This window comes from Neocloeon triangulifer, unplaced genomic scaffold (genome assembly GCF_031216515.1).
Source record: "Neocloeon triangulifer isolate White Clay Creek 2 clone unplaced genomic scaffold, ASM3121651v1 ptg000014l, whole genome shotgun sequence".
Taxonomy (NCBI): domain Eukaryota; kingdom Metazoa; phylum Arthropoda; class Insecta; order Ephemeroptera; family Baetidae; genus Neocloeon; species Neocloeon triangulifer.
In genome coordinates this window covers 25,493,281-25,517,350 of record NW_026775556.1, presented here as the reverse complement: position 1 = coordinate 25,517,350, position 24,070 = coordinate 25,493,281, and the positions used below count along the sequence as shown (strand labels likewise).

The following is a 24,070-nucleotide window of genomic DNA, read 5'->3' as shown; positions in this document are numbered from 1 at the left end:
AAACGTACAATGCATCTCCACACTTCCCTCTTTGTCATATAGCGTCGCGGCTTTTATCTCGCAAACCCTCTTAATACTGCTGGCAATATTTTACCAACAAAAGAAAAAGAAGAAACGCATTAAAAAAGAGGAGGCGGAGGCGAAATGGCCACCCTTTTGCCTTCGCCTTCTCTTGTGATGCTGCTTATTGTGGTCTCTCGTGGAGCTCTCACCCTTTAATTAGACGCGCGCGACGACAAATGCACTCTCTCTTGCTCCGGACGGACTTTGCGGTTGCTTTTGCACAGCCCTTTGTGCATTGAATTTCGCCGCGCTAACGCAAAGATTTTAATTGGATTCAAAAGCTGCTTTTCCCTAATTAAATGTGGAAAAGTATCACAAAATCCCAATGGTTTCAATAACGAATATTTAAAGCAGCTTTTAACAGAAAATACACCTAAATTATATTTTTGACAAGTTTGAGGTAATTATATAGAATTAAAGTGAAGAAAGTCAACTGATATTGAGGTTGATCCAAAAGTACAGGCGAAATTAACCAGCCCAATAATTAAGTTTCAATTAAAGGTAAAATAAATGCAGTAAAATTAATAAAATTTTAATGTAAAGTAGTAAAAATAAATAAATTAAATTGAATTAAATATATAATAAATAAATAAAATTGTATTAAATTGAAAATAAATGAATAAATACAATTTAATTCAATTTAAAACAAATAAATTTACAAAATTAAATCCAAATAAATCAAATTTAAAATAAATAAATAAATCAGAGACGTTTAAATTTAAAATAATTAAAAAAATCTAATTTAAATAAATTTAAAATTAATAAATATTTAAGATTCCATTAAATTTATTGTAAATATTTTTCTAAGTCTCCAAATTAAATAAAAACTTGAATCCCTTTCAAACCATATTTTTGTTCATGAGTGATTTACAGCGAAGATGCTGAACTTTTGTGACATCTCACAAAGTGATAATAATAATAATTAAGTTATTAGTTGCCAAGTGAATGAATTTTCTGGTGTTTCCCAAACCGACACACACTTGCCTCTTTCTTCGTGGCACGCGAATATCGCGACTATTATTTTAGGCGCAAATTCACTTACAGTCGAGTTGCTGCGGCGGGGGAGCGCTCGAGAATTAAATCATGTGAGGCTGGCGGGGGACAAGACGATAAATCTCGCAGATCTTATCGCCCGCGCAAGGCTATACGTGAGAATTTTACTGACGATTTGGTGCGTCACGAGTGCAGCGTGTATATGTGTTTGATAAAATTTATACTGCGCCGCAACAAGAGGGAAAGAGCAGCGCAGCTCAGCCCCAATCGGACAAAAAGAGACGGCCCATGAAGTCGTAAAGCCCTGGAAAACCTCAAATTAACAAGAACAACCCGGGGCTAATTTCGCGTCCCTCCCGGGATCCAATTTGCCTGCCGCATGCGTCACTCGCACTCACGTAAACAGCGCTATTGTTTTGCCGAAATTAAACTATCTGCGCGATATAAAAGTCGCGGCGGCGTCAAGATACGATCGGCGAATAAACCAGAGAGCTCGAAAGCCAGGCTTTAGGGCTTTTTCGCTGCTGCCGTCTTTTTTGGCACGGAAACCGACTGCACGAAATAATGTGCTGGATGCTGCTGGGCTGGCACTCGAGCGCCGGCAGTTTAGTTTTGAATTCTCCTCGAGGCTCCCTTCGTAATATAAAATATCGCTGGGCTACATTGTGTGAAAGTGCTCGGCGCTGGATAATATATTTGATGCCACCGCCGGCGCGTTAATGTTTTATGTATTCGCGAGAGATGCACACGCGCCTCAAATAAACAGAGAGGCCGTTCGAGTAAAATTTCATTTCGCATCGAGATGCGCGCAGAGTCGGAGCCAAACGTCATTTTTCTTCCATAAACGCAGGGAGAGCAAAATGAGGTCGCGTAAATCCACAACTTAATCACAAGAATTTGAGTAAATTTCATTATATTTATTATTTTTGTGGTAGAATTTCAAAACCGAGGTGATTTGAATTTAAAATCGGCTTTTCTGATGGGTTTTGTGAGTTGATTTTATTATTTAAGAAAAATCAAAATCCTGCTCCACATGTTTTGGCTGCGGGCTGCAGCCATAATTCATGAGCTGTAAAATTATTTTCACAAAAATTAGTACATAAATTAATTTTATATTAAATATTTTGCATGAAATAATCAATTTTTAAGGAAAATTCTTTTCAGCTACAACATTTATAGATAGCAATTGATTTTTTTCTAAAACGTGACAAATTGTTACAAACCTAATTTTATAATAATAATTTGAATAATTTTAGCTGACCAAAATTAAAATTTGTAAAAAATATGACGAATAATAGTGTAAAATTTTAGAAAAAATAATTCATAAAAATGTAGCTTAAAAGAATTTTTTCAACAAATTGATTGTTTGATGAAAATACTTGATTTATAAAATTAAATTATGTACTAATCTTTGTCAAAATAATTTCATAGCTCATGAATTATAGCTGCAGCCAAAACATGTAGAGCAGGATATTGTTTTACTTAAACAATAAACAATTCTCAAAACCCATCGAGGAAAATCTGATTTTAAATTCAAATTATCTATATTATTGCTTTTTATTGTTATTAAAATAAAAAAAACTATTGTTTTTTTTAACAATTATTAGTTGAAAATGCCTAAAATACATCAGAAATTGACCAGAAATTAATTGAAATTTAATTCTTTATTATGAATACTGAAAAATTATTAAAGATTATAAACTTGAAATTAATTTTTATACAATTTCAAATGGAATTGTGGGAGAATTTTCAACTTCAAATCACGCTTGAAAGGTTCCGAAACACTCTTTGTATGCGTTCAAGATTGGTCCTCATCTGTCATGGAATCTCGTTTTCAACTCCTTGTTGGCCGGCCTAATTGGGCTGAACACAAATTAAGCAGCGTCAAGAGCGGCGTTGAGACGCGATTGTTTAAGCCTGCGTAAAGAGGATTAGGCAATCGGAGCTGCGGGATTAATGCTGCGCGCGCGTTGCAGCGGCCGCACGTTTCCCTGGGTCCGTCACTCGGTGAAAACTGCGTGCCAAATTATGCGTGGCCACTGACAAAACGGCTCGGCTCGTAAAATTAGCAGTAAAAATGGAAATGCGCTGCGTGACTCGAAATAATGCTGGACAAGATTCATCTGCGCGGCGCAAAAAGCGGTCAATTAGATCGCGCGGGCCAAAAATTAACGCCGTTTGTCACCGGCACCGCCTCTGTTCCTGGCGGCGCGAGAATAATCCGCAAAACAAAGTCCGGCGCCGCACACAAAAAAGGTGCGAAAGTTGTGAGCCATTGTCTTCTTCTTTTTTGTCGCGGCCCAATTTTCCACTCACCTTAATCTGAATGGGAAAACAATCTCACGGTAATTAGAGCCGCAGTCCGAAGCTTTCCGCTCGGCTCGCTTCAAAGCTACTAATTACAACTATAAAACAGGAGTTAATCTGTCGCGAGAGTGAGTGGCGCGGCTGCCTGGGGCCGAGATTATGATTTAACGAGTGCCGTGAACCCTCTCTGCTCTGGAATGCATAATAAAAGAGTCAAAAGGAGCCGTTTTTCTCATCGCAGAAGGAGTTTGTTAGCGTCTCGCTTGTTCCGCGCCAGGCATTTTTAATTGCCCAGGGTGTTTGTGCCAGTCTCTCTGCGATCGCCCCTTGGCCCGAAAAAGGCTTCATTAAATGCGTCGCCGGGGCGAAAACCAACGTAAAGCGGCTCGCGTTTGATTGTTGCGGTGCTTAAATAATTCATTGGTGTCGTTTCGGAGCCGCTCGAGTGGCGAATGAATTCGATAGCGTTGATTAATGCCGCCCTCCACAGTCCACAAACAACAAAAGAAGAAGAATAAGAGGCTTTCCGACGTTTTATTGTTTCGAACAAGAGAGGGCCAATGTCAAAAGTTATTCTCATTTAAAATGGTTTGGGGCATACAATTTTTTTCCTTTACTCAATCCACAAAAATTCATCTTTAAAGTGAAGATCTCGTTTCCCTTGTTGTACAAAATTGTTTTTATTAAGACAAAGTTTCGGTCACGGTCTGCAACCCCTATTTCATGAGCAAGAAAAATAAAAAAAAAAATCAGCAAAATTGAAAAACCACGTTTAAATTTTTTTTAATTCTTTTTTCCAAAATGTGGTTTTTCTCATTTTTTTTGTATTTTTTTTTTCTTTTTCCTTTGCATACCGAGACCGAAACTGGTAGAGCCATTTAATTTTTAATAAAATCAATTTTTACAACGGGAAAAAGCCCGAGTTCTTTACTTTCATAAGTAACTCCTCGAGTGTGAATTTTTTCAAACAAATTTATCTTTAAGTTTCTAATTTGGTCCAGAAATATATATTTTTTTTATTTTTTATTGTCAATTTTGATAAAAGACAGCGTAAATTTATCTTTACAAAATTGAAGCCCAATTGATCTTGTACGCTGGAGAGTTTCGGAGCGCGAAATTTATTCCACGGGATTACGACTGCATTATACACTCAGTTTAAATTGCGAATTATGAAATCCCTCTAACTCCCCCTCGTTCACTGGCTGGCCTGGATAAAAACTTGCTTTATGCGCAAAAATGCCAGCATCTTATTCTTGGAAAGGCCACAAAAAGTTTATGGTCCGATACTAAACTTAATTTTCGCAACATGGGCAAGAAAATTTGGACCGCCCCGCCCTCGAGGGGGGTGCACGGGCGAGCGAGACCCGCCGCAATTAATGTACACGTTTTGGGACTGCAACGTGCCTTGCAGGTTGCATAAAACCGCGTACGAAACGAGCCGCGCCAGCAGATAGTCAATAATGTTAAGTGTAGCGGAAAATTATCGCGCCCGCGTAGGGACGATTTGGAGTAAAAAAAAATTGCCGCCTCCATTCTTGAATATCGGCGGAGCGTCTGCTCGTGATAGCGACGCATTGATTTTTGGCAGGGCAGGAACGCAGGGGCACATTAGCGGCATGTAAATTGGGCCAGAATATGCCAAGTCAATTAAAAATCGATAGCCGCATCTTGCGAGCAAACTCGTACGCATTCTGTCGCTCCTGGCGTGATATTCGCCCTCTCAGCGCGCCATGTTATTCGTAAACAGCAATTTCCTCTCGCCGGTGTCGAACAACTTTCTGATATTTTCATTCGACTGCATAATTTATTCGTGACTAGGGCGTCAGTCGAGTTATTTATAGAGTAGAATCAAATATACTTTCAAACTATGAGAAAATTTTGTTCGTAATCAATAATAAAATTATTAAAAAGAAAGAATTTACCTCAACACCATAAATATCAAGGAATAAACAAGAGAATAAAATAAAAATTAATTAATCAAACTAATCAAAAACATATTTGGCGTAATTGTGGCAAAATTTAAAGTATATTGATCAATACAAAAATTTAAAGGAAAATTAGTATTTTTTATGTAAATTATCATTATGATCTTGGAAGATTTAGCATATTTTTTGCTACTGGTGGTGCCGTTTTGTCCTTAATTCTTATTTCATGTAAACAATGGGATGTGTAACAAGTAACAATTTTGACGAATAAACAACAATAATATTAATAAATTAATTTTTGTACTGCTTTAAAAACTATTCATTTTTGTTTTAACTGATATTTTCTTGGGGAAAAATCATTTTGAAAATTTCAAATAAATTTGAAACGGGCCGTGTGATCATCGTTTTCCAAATTTGCCCCTGTTTCGTGATGACGCGGGTCGATTATTTTGTTTCTCGGAAAGTGGCGCGTGTGCTGCTCATTTCGGAGAATTCGCTGCTTTGTCGCTTCACTTCCTGCTCGTCGGCTTTGTAGCAAGAATGCCGTAGCAAGCGCAGGTCTGGAAACATTGTTACAAAATTGCCAGGCTCTTTGAGCATTTTATATGAAGATATGCACGGCGCGTTTGAATAGTGCTGTGTCTATCTTGCCTGTTTCTATCAAAGAAGCCGCCGCTTTCAAAAGCGGCTCTCTCGGATTTTTGAGCCGCTCCGCCTGCCTCGCTGGCTTCATTTGCCATCTCTTCCTGCGCCGATACGAGAGAAACGCGTCGCTAAATTGCCTCTGGAGCTTCTTTTTCGCCTCCGGCAATACGTTTTCCAAAAGTCGTGTAAAATTTTTATTGCCTAGCGTATAAAATTATTTTTATTGCTGCACGCGCCACATTTCAATACACACAACATTATTCTTGAATATGCGTCGCAAGGAAATAAAATAAATTTTATTCCCCGTTGTGTCGTGTGATGCAAATTAGGCGGGCTGCGTTCGTTTTGCGCCCCAAATTAACCGCCGCTGGCTCGAATGTTGTTTTATTATTTTTGGGCCGGCGTGTCTGTCTATAATGATTGGCGTCGTGCCATCGCCGACACGTGACCGTATACGTGTCAAAGCTCTGATGATATAATCACGCACACTCACGCACCGCGCGCGTACACAAACGAGCTGTTAAAAAGCGAGCCAGCAGCGCAAGAACCGCCGCCAGCGTTACTTTCTTTCTTTCTTTCTTTCCCGATCGCTATTTTTAGCCGCGGGCTAATTTCGAGTGCGATGCTCACGAGCCTGCTTCTGCTTCTGGTGTTAATAAAATCAAGGAAAGGAGCGATGATGAAATAGTTCAGCAGCGCGGGCGGCTAAATAAAATAATAAATTCCTGCTTTTGTCCGAGGCCAGGATGACGTCGTCGGCCGATCTATTCCCGAAAACTGTTTATTTCATCTTGTCTCGCGCTGGGAACATTAAAAGAAACCAACCCGGAAAACGATTTTTGACATCGAACGAGCAGCAGCAGCAGCACCGCCAACAGCGCTCTTTGATATCGGTGTAGATATTTTTGGTGGCGCATCGTAAATAGAGGGTCTTCAACGAAATACACCATTCAGCATTCCCCGTTTTCACTTTCAAACGCGACGTAAACTTGTGAAATGTTCTCTGGTTTTAGTTAATCCATTAACGCGCAGCTTCGTGAAATAAAACGATTTTAATACTTTCAACTTTCAACACAGACTGAAAATACTATAAATTTGCTGTGACATTAATATGGCTTCCATCATATTATTTTAATTAAAATTTATTCATATAATAACAAAATTCAAAGCTATAAAATAAATTAATAATATTGGGAACAATTTCAATTTACTTTATTTAATATTTTAACTATAAATTCCCAGAGTTTATTTTAGTATAAGTTCTCAAATTAATGAAATGAAAAAAAAACTCACTAATCATTTATTTTGTGCAATAAAATCTATAAATTATTGATCGTGTCGAACCTATAAAAATTGTAGGGTACAATATAAATATGTAACTATTGCAAGATAAAAAACTGCATCTTCAAATTGCTTGAATAATTTACTGCCCATGCTCATATTATATTTTATCTTCTAATTTTTGCGTGGGTCATAAACTTTATGTATTTTCTTCCCTTTCGAATTGCATACCTCGCAGTTCCACGCATCCGAGGCCATAAAACGAACGAAACAACCAGGCAATATATATGAGCGCGTCTTCGCGGAAATTCGACGCTTCAAAGGAAAGGCTGCGCTCGAATTTCGGCCGAAACTCAATTACGACTACGAGCGCTTCCCTCGACCGCTTTTTAATTTCAGGACCACATTAGCAAACCGCCCATTCATTGAGGGCGAAAAACACAGCGTTTCTCGCCAATTTAATTTACTCTCAAGGCTGCGCGCGAACAAACTATTTTCTACCGCGCGCCACTAATTTCGCCCCCATAAAATTTACAACCACCGTGCACAAAAAAAATTGAACTTATTTTTTGCGCCATAAAGCCAGTCTCTGCAAAAAAAGACACAAAAAACACGAGATGACGTCGTGGCGCGGGTGGCTGTAAAATTTGGAAAGAATTTGCCCCGGGCAAATGTAGATGAGAGAATAAGAGAGGCGCGGGCAATAAAAAGTAATGAAAAGTGATATTATTAGGTGATGCCGTGCTAATAATGAAGATGTTAAAATTTTATTAGGCTGCTGCAGCGCATTATTAAAAGCCGCCGGCTCGCGAGAAATAATAAAACGAGACACATCGCGCTGCTCTCCAGCTCTCGCCGCTCCCATTCTTCTTAATACAGCTAATGAACTCCACACTGCGGACACAATGCACCAACCTTTGCATTTTGTTCTCCTGCACAATCAACTGCGGATGCACCCGTGTGATGAATCCACTTAAAACTCAAATGATGAAAATTGAAAATTAATAATAAAATTAAAAAAAAAAAAATTCAAAACATGATGAATTCTTTTGCGTCCTTGGTAAATTCTATTTATAAATGAAATTAATTCACCCGGAATGCAGATTTTGAGCGAATTAATTTGAAAATTTAGCGACGCCTAATCTGGAAAGTCTTTTTGAAACATTCGCTGCAAACTGCGAAACTTTTGCCTGTTAATTTCTTGTGCTTTCCCTTTTGCACTTCATAAACTTTGCCGACGCGCAAAAGAATTGCGCGCCCGAAAGAGGGAAGAAAGAAAAGGATTCTAATTAGATTAACCAAATATTTGGCTCTGACGTTGGAATTGTCTAAGGGAGATCCCCAGCGAAAGTTGGCAGAATATTTCTTTTCTTTGCTCGCACGTGCAGTTGGGAGCAATTCTTCGTTCCGCACTGGGCCGCGCCACTTAATTTACCTAAAAACTTCCCCCTGGAAAGAAAGTGGCTGACTGCAGATCCAATGCAGCAAAAGGCGGGATAAGAAGCAACAACTGCATCGTCTATTTTTATACACTTGTGGGGGAAAATGAAAGCGGCTTCGGACACGAGTGAAAAAACGCGGTGTCGCCGTCGTGTAATCCAAGAAGACGAGTGGAAAAAAGCACGGGATGATCCCCTGTATTAATTTACATATTTCGCATTGTTTAGCATTCATGGCCGGTGCGCGAGAGCAAAAAACAGCACACTCGGTCGCTCTCTCATTTATAATTTAGAAACAGGCAGTCATGGTCGGCGAATTGTCGCCTTTGATTTACACGCCCCGAGAAATAAACAGCAGTGCGATGAATTTTTAATCGGCTGCATCATTTGCACGGGACTCGCTGCTTTTCAAAGGGCCATTATTCATCGTTTAATTCATTTGCCGGCCGGGTTGTTTGCTTGTTTGTCCTCGTCTATGTTTGCACTCCACTAGCTACTAGTTTTCATTAATTTCATTTGAACGCCAGAGGAGCTCTTTAGAAATTTTAATTTATTTTAACTGTGGCTTGAACCTGGCAACGCTAATTCATGGAGTGCAAACGGTTTTAATATGATAATTGAGGTCATTTAATGTCGGATTAAATTATTTTATCCCATAAAACCAACATAAAAATTGAAGTTTTTTTATATTATTATTATTAATGTTTCACTTTGAATGGGTAAAATGAAAATTTTGTGCTTAAATATGTGCATAAAATTCACATGATTTGCAATTCATTAAAACTTGTCTAAATTTGTACAAGATGTTCATCTGAAGTTTAACTCCAAATTTAAGCAAAACAAGAAGATGCAAATGTTGAGACTTTTTCAATGGTTAAGGAATAATGTGAATTGTTATAAAGTTTGTTTAAAGAAATTGACACTCGAGCAGATGATCATGGAAATAACCGAAATAACGAGATCGGGTTAATTGTATTTATTTAAAAAAAATCAATTTTATAAAAAATTATTTTATACAAAAATTAGTTTTACTAAATCAAATTTATTTAATTTGAAATTTTTAAGTAAAAACACTGTTTTTATTAATGAAAAATTGTTATATTTTATGAAATAACATATAATAAAAATTATAATTATTTTTTGAGAATTTAAAACCCAAAGAAACCACTCGAAACGGGAAATAATTAAATTAGTACTTGTGACTAATCGCCCTGACGTGGAATTACGTTCCGAGACAACGAGATATTTGAGACTAAGCCGGTGTAAAAAAGTTAGAAAAATTCCTGTTGTGATAATAAACAATTTTAATTGGGGGCGAAAATTTCCCAAAATTAAAATTTTCTTTAAACCCACCCCAATCTGTCCGCTGTTTTGTGCTGGACAGCTGTTTCGGCTATGATTGGGGTGGTTTTAAAGAATTTTAATTTTGGGAAATTTTCGCCCTCAATTAAAATTGTTTATTATCACAACAGGAATTTTTCTTACTTTTTTACACCGGCTTTGTCTCAAATATCTCGTTGTCTCGGAACGTAATTCCACGTCAGGGCGATTAGTCACAAGTACTAATTTAATATAATTATTTATTACAAATATTTTTGTTAATAAAAAAAGTTTGCAAGGAGGAAAAGTTTGATATCTTCATTTCCATATTATATTGTTGATATTTTTCATTTTTAAGCTTGTATTTTTGTGAAATATGGCGTTAGCGAAGAATTTACGATATTTTTTCTATTTGCATATGTTAGTCGGTCCCTTTAACCGTCTCGTTGAGCTATGAAACTGCCATTTCACACTTCAAAAGCACTTTTGCGAGCGAGTGTATTGTCATATTTCAGCGCGCGGGAACACAAGAAAGGGGTGCGTGCGTCGGGGAAAAAAAACACCTGAAACTTTGCTTGCCGCGCACATCGAGTGCCAAAGAAATTTTCGTTCGCATCTCGCAGCCGCACAACCCTTTTGCAGAGAGTGAACAAAATGTCAATACTTTCACTGCTCTTTGTGCCCCCGACACGTATATCTCTCATTTCTCTGCTCGCTCTGTGGGAGCAAAAGAAAAGGAGAAGAAAAAAAGCCCACTTGTCTCATCTGATGCAAAAATGCTCGAGTGGCTCTTGCTTGGCCTTTCACACTGACCAAACACAACCGACGGATGGATTCTCCGGCTAGATGGACCGCGTGATGCGGAGGAGCAGCTATTGATTTTCTGCCATCGATACATTTGCCGCCGCGCTCCGATCTATCTATCAAACGCACTCGCGGCATTTTTTCTCGATAAATTCAAAGCACCGACGTGCTCTCGGCAAAAGCAGCGGCAGCCGAATTCACTCGCGCTGACAACGGCGGTTCCAACAAAATCGCTTCATTTCTCTCTCACACCGCGATGCATCCCTTAAATAAAGTGGGGCACAAGTGTTAGTTTAGGGTACGATTTTTTTATATAAAAAGTTGCTTTTGTAATATACAACAGCGCTGTTTTATAACAATCTTTTCTCAAATTTAAAATTATTTTAAATTTTAAATTATTTAAAAAATAAATTAAAAAAAATAAATAATGATAATTAAAATAAACTTATTGATGTGTTAAAAAAATAACTTTTTAAAATTCAGCAAATTAGATTTTTTAAATATTTATTATTTTTTAATATATTTTATTTATCTATTGTCCATTCAGACAAATATTAAAACAGAAAAGAACTTAAAATAACTTTCAGTCTGAATTAACTTAACAGTGGTTTCTCGGTCAGATTTTAATTTTATGTTAAAACGTGTTTTTTTTTCTTTTTTGTTGATTATTTTGTATTTTCTTGCGCTGACCGTGACCGAAACTGGTAGAGCCGTTTTTTTACAACGAGGAAAAGCCCGATTTCTTCTTTTCCGTTTCTTGGTCAACTTGGCAGTCGTGTTTAATTGTTCAGAATTTTTGGTCTACTGACCTATTTAAGGCGATCAATTTATACGCATATGTTGACTTGCAAATGATTTGGAAAAGAATAAATCCGAGAAAATATATTATTAAGGCTGGGAATTTTCCAGAGGGTGTGGAATAAAACTTTTGCCAAATTCCCGATTATTGTTATTCCACGCTCGATAAATAAAAGCAAGCTGGCTGCTTTTGCCGCTGATTTATATTCCCGGCTGCATAACGGCGTTGATTTCGCTCGCTGTGCGAGCGCCGCACATTTGCATATTTCCACAATAAAACGCGTCAGCAGCATCAATCCCGGCGGAAATAAAAATATTTAGCTCGCTTGCCAGCCAATTTCCAGCCTTGGAGAAATAAACAGAGCTGAATCTATACTTTTGTCTGAACAACTCTCGCGATTCCGTGTTTGCGTTTTCGGGATGCGGCGAAAAAATCCATACCCGCGCGTGGGAGCCGCGGTTTCCTTCATTATATTCTACTTATGAAAAGACGATGACTTGCTCTATTTATTTAAATGGCTCGCGAGAGGCCGTGCGAACGCAAAACACACCGCCCAGCGCGGAAAGACGCCGCCTAATGAAATATCCAAACAAAATTGGGCCTCGCGTGCCGTCAATCAGGGCCGAATAATAACGCTCTGTGAGAATAAAAGAGTTGCGCTTGACTCTCGCATAAAACGTAAATGGCGGGGCTCGCACTGAGCTGCGGGCGACGGCTTTAGTCAAAGCTTAAGAAGTTGCAAACCCCCACTTTGGCAGGCAAGACACAGAGAAAGAGAAACTTGGCGTAACCTTTCAACTCGAGGCAATGCAGCAGTTCACTCTCTGTCTAATCAAAAACTTGGCCAAACTTGAATGTTCAAAATTCTTAACATTTTGAAGAACGTGATAAAATATTCCTAAGGAATTGAATAGTAATTATCAAAAAAAGTAAAGCATTAAAAAAAAAAACAGATTTGGTGTTAAATTTTTTCAAATTTAATAATTTTTAAAAATAATAATAAATTTTATTAAAAAATTAACAAACGTTTTTTACTAAATTTAAAAAAAAAATGAAATTTTTAGTAAACATTTGTTCAATTATTACTGTTTAAATAAAGGGATTGGGCTTTTCCTCTTGCTAAAATTGATTTTATTAACAAAAAAATGGCTCTCTACCAGTTTTGGTCACGATCTTTAACCCTATTTTCATGAGCAAGAGAAAAAGATCAGCAAAATTGCCAAAAAAAAAACTCATTTTGTGGTGCCTTTTGTTTTTTAAATAAAAACAATCTTCACAACGATCTTTTCATTTCCATGATCATCTCCATGAGAGTCAATTTTATCAAACAAATTATTATTGTTGTTTTTATTTGTCCACATTGAGTTACAAATGAAAACAACTTATTTCAACAATAAAATTGGAAATGTTTGCTTTAAAAATGTAAGCACTCTACTTTATTTCATTTAGAGACAATTGAAATTGAAGAGAGGCTTTTGCACAACCCTTTGCTCGAGAGAACCTCTCAAAACAAACGAAACGCCTCTGCCTTCAGCAAACAGGCCGCAAACAAACGCAACGGGAATGCGAAATTCCTTTCTCGACGTTCGAACGAGAGCTGATTGCGTTGTTCGTCCTTAGGATCAAAGGGTGCGTGCGACGAGCCAGCCTGCGAATCAAATTCGCCGAGTCTCGGCAAAGCATACAAATTGCTGTTAATTAGTTGTGCTGCCGCCGTTAAATCGCTTTAGAATTCTCCACAAGCCCTTCTTTCCGTCGCTGATGAAGTGACGAGATACGACGACTGAGACTGAAAAGCAAAAAGCAAAAAGCAGCGCGACGAGGGCGTCGAGCTGAATGACTTATTGCACAATGAGCCGCTTTGTGAACGCCCGCGGGTCACTTGGCACTTGGAAATCATTAATTTCGGCCTGGGAAATTAAAGCACGCAGCAGAGAGGCGCGTTTCATAAATGAAAAGAAGCGAGTGCTTTTGACTCGGAGAGACTCGCGATAAATTGTTGCTTTTCAAAGGAATCAAAGGATATTTAAAGTCATGCAACTTATTTACCTTTCAGGCTAAAGAAATGTGTTTTTCACCTAATTATATTTGAATTTAATTTTGATATTGTGAATATGAAAAACATTTGTGTAGCGTGAAAGGGGTCAGGGAAGCGTGAAACATTTACATCATTAGTAAAGCGCGTCTTGGCAGGCTTTCTCGGCAGGTGCTTGCGTGTGTTTGCAGTGGTACTTAGAACCTCTCTTCTCTTGTGCTTTCAGGCGATCCTTTTCTATGCGCCCAGATGGTTGTGGAAAAGCTGGGAAGGCGGGAAGATCCACGCGTTAATGATGGACCTAGACGTGGGGATATGCTCAGAAGTGGAGAAGAAACAGAAGAAGAAGTTGTTACTCGACTACCTGTGGGATAATCTCAAGAATCACAACTGGTGGGCATATAGGTACTACCTATGCGAACTACTAGCCTTGCTCAACGTTGTAGGTGAGTCGGTCGCACCCTTTCAAAATCGGCCCCGCTCTCCAAGGGTGACGCGAGCTTCATTCGTTAAATTGCCGCTCTCCGCTTTGCTTGTTTACGCGGACGGGCGTGGAAAAAGCTCCGGGAGCCGCCAGATTTATTGCCGAGGGACTTTGTTGCTGCACTTTTCGCTTTCTCGTCTGAATGGTCCGCGCCGCGCGGCCACTTGAAAGAGCACCGACCGTGTAATTATGACTATTTTTATTGCGCGCCGCTCACGCTAATTGGCCGAGTCGAGTGGAAAATATTGCATTCATAACTCTCACCGCTTTTCCCGCGAAAACTCTTCTCTTTTTTATAAATGTGTTAAATGGTGTTAAAAGTGGATGAAACAAAAAAATATGTTTTCCAATGCTGGTTAAAAATAAATTTTGTTAACGCTTGAAATTTAAAATAAATTGGGGCAAAATTGAATTAACTTAATTTTTTATATATGAAAAAAAATGACAGGAACGAAAATTTTGAAGTAGAATTTCACAATGGAGGGTTGATTCATGGTGATTTGAATTTAAAGTCAGCTTTTCCGTGGTGGGTTCTGTGAGTTATTTATTGTTTAAGAAGAAAACTGCGCTCCATCATTTGGCTGCAGCCATAATTAACGAGCTGTGAAATTATTTTTATAAAAATTTGTAAATAATTTTTATTTTTAGAAGAATTTTCATGAACTTTTAATGGAAAATTTCTTTTCAGTTACAATTTTTTTCACATAAATGACAATAATTTTTGCACATATTTTTACAAACTGAATTTTATAGTAATTTTGGGCAGAATAGAAAAACGTGTGTTTTAAGCATGGAGGTCGAGAGAAGACTAAATTTTTTTAGGCAAAGCCGACTTTCAATTCAAATCACCAGGAATGAAAATATTAAAAAAATGGGAAGTTTTATTTATTTATTTATTTTTTTTAAATTAATATTTACATTTTTTTTATCGTAGTATTTCACGTTCAATGTCAGAATTTTATTATTGTTTCAACACCTTCTGCAAATGATGCCTACCTACTCAAAGCACAATTAATTTTTCAAAATCACTATGTGGCAAACAATTAGCAGCGGAGCGCGGTCAAAACAAAAATATCAGACGGGCGCGTCAGCAGGGTAATTAATAGTTTTTCTCGCGCGCTGCAAGTGAGTTGATTAATTGCGCCGAACAATACGATCGGCGCGAATAATTCATAATAACGGAAGGTTTGATGTGCGATGGAGTCGTTGGGGTCGATGTACGTGAAATAAATGCCAGCCTAATTGCACTAAAATATGGCGTGCGGCGGCTTGAAAAATGACGCTGTCACTTTCACGCGAAACTGCACCCTTATCGAGAGAGAGAGAGCGGCGGCCTGTCGACGGCACCCCCGGCCTTGCGGCCGATTGAATTTTTATCTGACGGCGAGCGATGTGTTTCAGGTCAAATGTTCCTAATGAACAAATTCTTCGACGGTGCTTTCCTGACGTTCGGTTTTGATGTGATCGCCTTCTTGGACCGTGACCAAGAGGACAGAATCGACCCCATGATATTCATCTTCCCGCGAATGACCAAGTGTACATTTCACAAGTTCGGAACGTCGGGCGAGGTGGAGCGCCACGATGCGGTCTGCATCCTGCCACTCAACGTGGTCAACGAAAAGATCTACGTCTTCCTTTGGTTCTGGTTCCTCATCCTCGGGGGCCTGACAGCGTTAGTCGTCATGTACCGCTGCGTCGTGATCGTGAGCCCGCGAATGCGCGTGTACCTCCTGCGCCTCAGGTTTCGCCTCATCAGGGGCGACGTGCTGGACATTTTGGTGCGAAAATCCAAGTTGGGGGACTGGTTTCTGATCTCAATGCTTGGCGAGAACGTAGACTCGCTCATCTTCCGAGATGTAATGCACGACTTGGCCGCTAAGCTGAGTGCGGCCAACTCCGGTGTTGGCCTAGGAGGCAGTCTCAGGGGCGATCCTGGACAGTCTGGACATCTGATGCATCACCATGGATCAACCATAGGGAGAGATCCGCTTGATGTATGACTTGGTAAGTACAACAATTTTTTCTATACTATTTTCCTTTCATTTATGTACTTCCCAGAGGCGATGCTTATCAATTAATCGGAAAAATGACGAGATTTTAATTTTTGTTTATAATTGCGTAAACTGCAGATGTAAAATTTTTCAAGTCGTTAAACCAACGCACATCCTTGATTGTTATTATTAAAATTATCTTTGTAGTAGAATTTCACGATCGAGGGTTGATTCATGGTGATTTGAATTTAAAATCGACTTTTCCTCGATGGGTTTCGTGAGTTGTTTATTGTTTAAGAAAAAAAATTTTGGCTGCGTGCTGCAGCCATAATTCATGACCTGTGAAATCATTTTGACAAGAATTAGTAAAAAATCAGTCTTTTTTTTTGTACATATTTTTCTTTCAAAGTAACATTTTCCGTGAAACACACTTTTCAATATTCTGATCAAAATTATTTTAAAAATTAATTTGTTTAAATTTTTTTCAATATCAAATTTTGTGTTGAAACTTCTTTTGTGACAAAATGTAACTTAAAATCATTTTTCAGGGAAAATTGTTACTTTGAAAGACAAATATTAAAAAAAGATTGATTTTTTGTACTAACTCTTGTCAAAATGCTTTCAATGCAGCCAAAACATGTAGAACATGATATTGTTTTTTCTTAAACAATAAACAACTCACAAAACCCATCGATGAATAGCCGACTTTAATTCAAATCACCATTAAAAATAACATTTATGCAAATGAAGTTAATCCCAACGTTTTTCTTCAGGGACCCTTTCCTATATTTTCTAAAACTTGTTCCTCCAGAAACACGAGCGTGCGGTTTATAATGTGCAGATGAGCAAGCGGCGCGCTTTTTGCCTAGCAAGACTTCAGGCGGGACAAAACCCAATAAATTTAAGTGTCACCGAGCAAAACGTATTTGGCACTCGACCACCGCTCGACGCACCCACTGCCCCTTTTTAAAATTTATCTTTAGCCACTCTAGGATTTACGACTTTTGAAATTAAACTGCACCGAAATTCACTGCTCGGAAATGGGTCGGGGGCGAAAAACACAACGGGGAAATCATATTTAAGAATTAAATCCACCCGCGAAATATTCGCAACTCGAAAGGGAAAACATAATGATGCGGATGTTTGTAGTTTTACACACGGCGGCGTGTGCCTGCCTAATTTGCATACGCCTGCAGCGCGGCGATACAGCCCGAGGAGCCACGTTTGCCCTAGAGAGAGAGAGAGAAAGGGAGCGAGTTTCTCTCTCGCTTGTCGACGATGAAGAAGAGGAAGAAAGTAATTGTGCAGCGAAAGATGAAATATGTATCGAGAGGGCAAAGTGGCAACCGCCCCGGCAGCGGCAATAAGCCCGCGTTTGGGTTTGCACCTCATTCCTGTAATAACAAGCAGGCAACCGCCGCATAATACGCACGGAGAGCAGCGGTGTTATCACGTACAACCCCATCTCCCCCTCCCTCTCCGGGCTCGATATTTGCCGTTTTCATTAATGCGATGCAGCATTCCGCGAGAGGCTAATGCCAAGTTTGCATATGTAAATAGATATGGATCGCTCGCTATCAAAACGGCGAATTGTGACGTCCATGAATTAGTCAACAACACCCTCTGCTGACAATCTGCCATCTAGTCACGAAATTGAAATCATCCCTCCACCCCCGTCTTGCTCACTCGGCCGCAAATTTGTCCTCGTTTGTCACCTCGCCGTCAAGTTGCTTGGATAAGATGCTTTGCTCAGATAGCAGCGTAGACGTGTATATTAATATGCTAATCCTGCGTCGGCGAAATATTGACCTGCTCCGGATTGTTTCACGTTCGCAGGCAAACTTTGGAAAGCGCTTTGTGCAGATCTGCCTGTCTTCCAGATTTGAGAGTATTTCGTTGTCTCAGAAATTCGAGTCTAGCTCAGTTTGCAATAAGCATTATGGAGCCGGCCAGATATGGTTTTAGTTTTTTCCGCTCTATATATAAACTACCAATGAAATTGTTATTATATTACTTGTAACTTAACAATTTAATTAAAAACATTTTTATTTAGTAAAATTTTTTAATTAAATAAATAGAAGAGAGCAAAAGCAAAACGGATGAAAACTGAGGGGGACGGATATATTAATACTTCATTATTAGTAACAATTTTATTTTTTATCATTTATTACAAAACTTTTTTTAATTTTACCAAATTTGTTTATTATTAATTTAAAATAATAAATATGGTAGACGGCAATAAGAATTGTATTTAAAAAAGGCTGAAACTAAAGGTCTTTTATATTTTACTTGTTTCTTACAATTTAAAACAAAAATTTAATTATTATTTTGTAATAATTATGAACAAATATTTTTTTAATTTAAATTAATCAATCTAGGAAAAGGCCGAAAAGAATAATTGCATTTCAAAAAAAAAAAAAAAAAAATCCGGTGAAAAATGAGGGTCTTTTAAGTTAAAAGCTGACTTTTTAGAGCGACACTAATCAGTCACAGCGTTTGAAAGTGCTATCTAGTCGAAATTAGTGTCGGGCTCCATCTTTCATCTGCGCTCGTCCAGAGAGTGCGAATCGCGCGCCAAGAAAAAAAGAAAGGGCGGCCAAAAGAGCCGGTGTTCATCGACCTTTTCTGTGTTGTTTTGACGTCACCCTCGGAACCACTCAGCGCGTTGGCCACTTTTCAAATAAAGCGGCAATTAACCGGCAAGAACTTAATGGTGACGCTTTAATTTGCATCCACTGAATCGAGCTGCGAGCCGGATCGTGCCATTCGGGATTTGGAAGGAAAAGCTTCACTGTGACGCGCGCGAAACTGATCGAGCGTAATGAAATAAAAGCTGCAGTGAATTTATATAATCTTAATTATCCAAAATGTTGAACTGACAGAGGCATTTATCAGCAAACGGGCCAGAAGATTAATTAATTCCCGCGGCTAATTACATTGAATTTATTTATTATCATAATTTCTGCTCGGCGGCGTTTTGCCTGCAAACCGCATTAAACATATTTAATGCCTCTCGCGCGTGCAAATTCAATTCTCCGGGTGGGCGAATGAGCGAGCGCCAAATTGGGGCGAAAAGTCGCCCGAGCGAAAGTGGCACACTTGCCATGCACGTTCTCAGCCTAATTCAACCATGTGCGGCGCTCATTTCGGCTCCTTGATTTTATAAATATTTGCCAAAGATTGCTATCTGTTTACTATGCCGATGAATTTAAATAATAAATTGATAAAATTTCTAACAATTAATAAATACAGGCAATAAAAATTTGAAAATTGTATACAAATAGTATTGAAAATCCGTCCTTTCGGTAATTTCCATTATTCCGCAGAATTTATAAATCAAAAAATTTCTTTTTCAAAAAAGGATGTCACGTACGTGTACTAAAATAAATTTTGTTTTTACGATTGCTCCAGGTTTGGCCTCGTAAACAAGTTGACGGGAAAATTATTTGTTTAATTTCAAGTCTGGTGGGGCCGGTGGCGCGCGATATTAAAGAATTTCTGAGCGTAAATTGTGCGAGGGTTCCGGTCGTGCTGATGGTGTTTTTCCTATTGTATCGTCCAATTTCTCAGGCGAGTGTGCGGTTTAATATATATAAATATTTGAGCCCCCGCGTTTGCTCTGTGGCCGCCGAGCGAGCGAGCGAGAGAGCGAGCGTGTGTGGATGTGACGCCTTGAGTACTGCAGTGCGCCAAGCAAGCTCGCTGTTACCAAGTCGCGCGCGCCCTCGCGCTCTCCGCTCCTCCGTCCTGCTGTGTGCCGGCCGAGTTATTATTATTATTACCCTCGCTCGCTCTGCCTCCGCCACAAGATTATTATTATTATTATTATAAAAGTAAGAGACGCGTTATCAGATTGCAGAGCGAGAAACGGTCGTCGTTTCGCTCTCTGATGACAAGATAAATTAAGCACCTCGATAAGGTGCTACTTTTACTGCCGCCGAAACTCTCTTTGACTGAGCTTTTTTCTTCGCGCGCAGCCACAACATTCCGCTTCTTCTGTTCAAGTCGGCCGGCGGCTCTTTTTGTCCCGCTCTCGTCACACACGTGCCATTTATCATTCGCCGCACAATAATGGACCCAAAACAAAAGAGCCACCAATTGGTGCTGCCGCTGATGCCACCCGAGAAAAAAGGACGGGTGCCAGAAGTGGGTCGGTCGTTCCGGACAGGCCTGCCGCCGCTGCTGGTGCAGCAAAGTGCGCAACACGGATAGGAAAAATCCTGTCGCACGAGTGGGGAGCGAGAAATGAAAAGGAAATACATATTCTGCAAGCAAGGACAAAAAAATGCTGCGAGGGGACCGGCCGAGATTTACAACTGACGAATCTACTGCGCTTATTTATTTCGCTAGGCCTGAATTCAAATGCAATCGAGGCGAATCGTGCCAGATCTTGAAAAATTCTTTCCGTCCTCTCAAGCCTACCCAATTTTGGAAAATGAATTCAACACATTTTTACAAAATTATTATTAGTCAAAACTCAAAAGTGAAAAATTACAAAATATATAAAGACCAGATTTGATCAAAATTATTTGATCAATGTGTTAAACAAATTCTTCAAATCAAAGCAGGAGCCAATTCAGATTTTCTGATTCGGAATAGATTTGAAAAAGGTTCCTTTCAAGCTCCGTCGTTGTCTGGTCGTATCCGTTTGAGCGGAGATTTTCCAGCTTATGCAACCGGGAGGACCGTCGTGTGCGGCCGGTTGCATAAACAGATCTGCTCCTAATCGGGGCGGCGTCAGATGCGTATCAGAATTTGCGGGAGGATCGGGGTCAAGGTTGTCGCATGACGAGGGACAAGCAGCAGCGACGGATAAACAAAGCAGACACGAAAGTGGCCGGGCACATACAACTTTGATTGCATCATCCGACGTTACAGCCAACAATGGGCCCTCCAGTGAATGAGCGCCGGGACTAATCCCGAGCGGCCGGGCGGGCGCAGCCTTAAGTTATCACTTGGTGTCAACGAGCCACATGATTTATGATGCACTTCCGAATCTGCGAGTTTTCTTTTATCGAGCGAGCCGTCGACGGCAGAACAGAGCCAAAGTTGGCCACGCTGATGATCCGACGGCGCTGGCGCTCCTCCCGCCGCGTGCACTTCCTGTTCGATTATTCTGCGCCAATCGCCGCATTAATGAGACCGGCCGAACGGCGGCTCCGCTGACACCAAATGGGTCACACTTTTGCCTCGATGAAAATGACGTCAAAACTTGCGCACGCTGTTTTTGCCTTGATCAATGAAGCTGGAATAAATTATTTAAAGTTTTTTTTTAATTAATTATTGTTCTAAATCAACAAACATTAATTATCAAAATAAGAAACTTCAGTTCCTGGAAAATCTTCCCTTATTTTTAACAATGCAGAATTTTCATCGAAATATTTGTTCTAATTTATTATTAATCAAATTACATATTTTTCTGTTTAAAAATATTATCGTTTTAATTTTCAATTTTTCTTGCTTTTATTACTATTTTAATTTTGTTTTTTTCTTCTATTGTGTGCGATTTTCATGATCCTTAAAAACATTTGAGCACAAAAGTAATTACCCAGCGCAGATTTTGGTGGCAGCCCTTTTATCCTGTCGCCTATTGAATTGGTCGGGGCAAAGTTTACGTTAGCGAGAGCCCAAGCGCGAGTAATTAGTATTCACTCTGCACAACAAAGGGTTAAAATTATTAAATTCCGCTTTTTGGTCCAAATTCAATCAATAGCCCGCCAGCCGCGGCATCGAGTTAAATATGCAAACGAAACCTGTCAGCGCAAATTTGATCAGGCAAAAATAAACGGAAATAAAATAGAGACGACACGTTATTTTTCACGGCCGTTCGTCTGTTTATTTACCCGCAGGTCATAAAAAAGCGGCAGGATGAAGAAAAATACCTTCAGGGGCCATGTGGTGCCGCCTTTGGACGCCAACAATGCCGTCCTTCTTGCTGCTGGTCATTGTTGATAAACAGAGAGCACAATATGCTGACACGTTGACCCACTTGGGCCGGTCGAAAAACCGAAAGGCCGCGCGTGTTTCGCGCGAACCACCGCATATTTATCTCTTGCCGGGTGCGCATCCTGCGAGACTAAGCAGTTTAACGACGCAACCATATTTCACGCGGGGGTGGCAGAGAAACCGAAGCTAATTGCCTATTTTCAGGCTCCCAGGATATTATTTTTGATCAAATTCCTCTTCAATCTGTTAAAAATAAAAATTCAAAATTAGAAACGAGCTGAAATTTCCAATCAATCAAAGAAATTAAAAAAAAAAAAAAGATCAATTAAACTTTCCGGTAAAAACTTTTGCACATATACAAAAAAAAGATCAGATTGCTTCACAAAATAATTTATTTATTGTCTGTATTAAAAACAAAGTTGAAGACAATAAATAAATTATTTGGTTTGATATTTTTTTTTGTATATGTGCAAACGTTTTTAACCAAACAATATTTAGAATTGTTCAAATTACAATTTGGTTATTAAGCGGAATTTAAATTAAGCAATGCATCACTTTTGGGTCCCAATCTTCACGCCATCGTCTGCATTATTAATTTTTATGCCCCAATTCTGCGGGCCTGCAAAATTAGACCCGCTCTCGCTCTGGTAGTGCGCATAAGTGTCGGTGTAATTTCGACTGCGGAGAAAGTGGCGGCTCGAACGAGTCCGAAGTTGCACATTAGCCGCCCGTCGCTGGAATGCAACTCGTAATAGAAAGCTGAGGGCGATGATGGCTTCATTAGTAATCTCGGCAGCCTTGTTTCTCCTGCACGAGCTTGTAAACAGCCGGCGTATTAAGCAAATAATACTCCGCTGAGCTGTTGACTGCTTAAGCCGCGTGAAATATTAACCTGTGTGCAGCGCGCAGGTAGCTGAAGCGAGACCCACCCCGAGTAGTTCATTCATCTCCGGCGCAGGCGATAAGCGTCGGCCGATGCAAATCCGGTGCTGTTTACAGGGAAATCAAAAGTCTCCAGGCGCTCTCCGCGCCGCGGAACAAGGAGAGGAAAAAGATAAAAAATTCACTGCTATCAGAGTGTATCGGAGGTCGATCCGCTCTGCTAGTAGATGAATGGATGTTTCAGCGAATGTCCCTTAGGAATGACTGCAGTGCGCCTCGAAAGCGAAGCGCAGGCTGAAATAATCCAGCAGAAACGTCGTGATTTTCAGGATTGGAAAATATAAATTTAAAAATAATTATAAAAAAGGTCCAAAATCGTGATATATTAAAAAATTAAAACGCAAAAACTCAATCAAAACCTTCAAATAATGTATATCGTTGCAGAAAATCTTAATCTGTGACGAGCATAAATATTTTTTTTATTATTTTGTGACTCTTTGACAACATTATTAAAATAATAAATTGTACTGACTTATTCTTAATATTATTTTTTGTGATTTTTTTTTATTTGCATGGAATTAATTATATTTTCTGAATCTCTACATTGCAATAATAAAATTTTATTCATATTTAAAAAAAAAATTGAAAGCAGCCAGAAAAGAGACTGTTATTTCTGTTGCAATGGACAGCAAATAAAATTCAACAAAGACAAATCAATACGAAACTAATTATTCTAACGTCAAAGGAAGCTGCTTTAATCGTCGTCTGAAGCCAAGCAGAAATGACGAGCTGAGGAGGGGAAATTGAATTCACTCTGACGAGCGGTGCATTATCTCTTTTTAATCTCGGCGCCGTTCAAAGCGGAGCCGCGAAACAAACAACATCGGCGGTCGCTTCTTTTTCTGCTTTTCTCTCTCCAACCGCCTCCTTTACATTTTTCGAAACACAAAGGCGAGTGGCTGTTCCGCTTTGGCGATGAAGCCGCCGCTTCGTTGTTTTCCACTGCAGTGTATCTCTCAAACATAATCGGCGAGGTATCACGTCTGGCTATTGCTAATTAAAAGCTCAGGCGCAAAATCGATGCTCCCCGTCCATTCTTCTCTTAAATTGGGAGCACTCGGCGGCGCGCACGAGAGAAAAACGAGCGCGGCGCGAA

General features: G+C 39.3%; 1 protein-coding gene across 5 annotated transcripts in view; it reads left to right on the top strand.

Moving 5' to 3' along the window:
- Positions 1 to 24,070, top strand: part of LOC132199488 (innexin shaking-B) — a 111,338-nt gene that overhangs the window by 79,934 nt on the left and 7,334 nt on the right. For all 5 annotated transcript variants that reach the window (XM_059624254.1, XM_059624255.1, XM_059624251.1 and 2 more), the window contains 2 exons: positions 13,838 to 14,057; positions 15,497 to 16,099. In XM_059624254.1, the coding sequence (XP_059480237.1) occupies positions 13,838 to 14,057; positions 15,497 to 16,095 (819 nt within the window). In that variant the 3' untranslated portion in view covers positions 16,096 to 16,099. The remainder of the gene's footprint in view (positions 1 to 13,837; positions 14,058 to 15,496; positions 16,100 to 24,070) is intronic.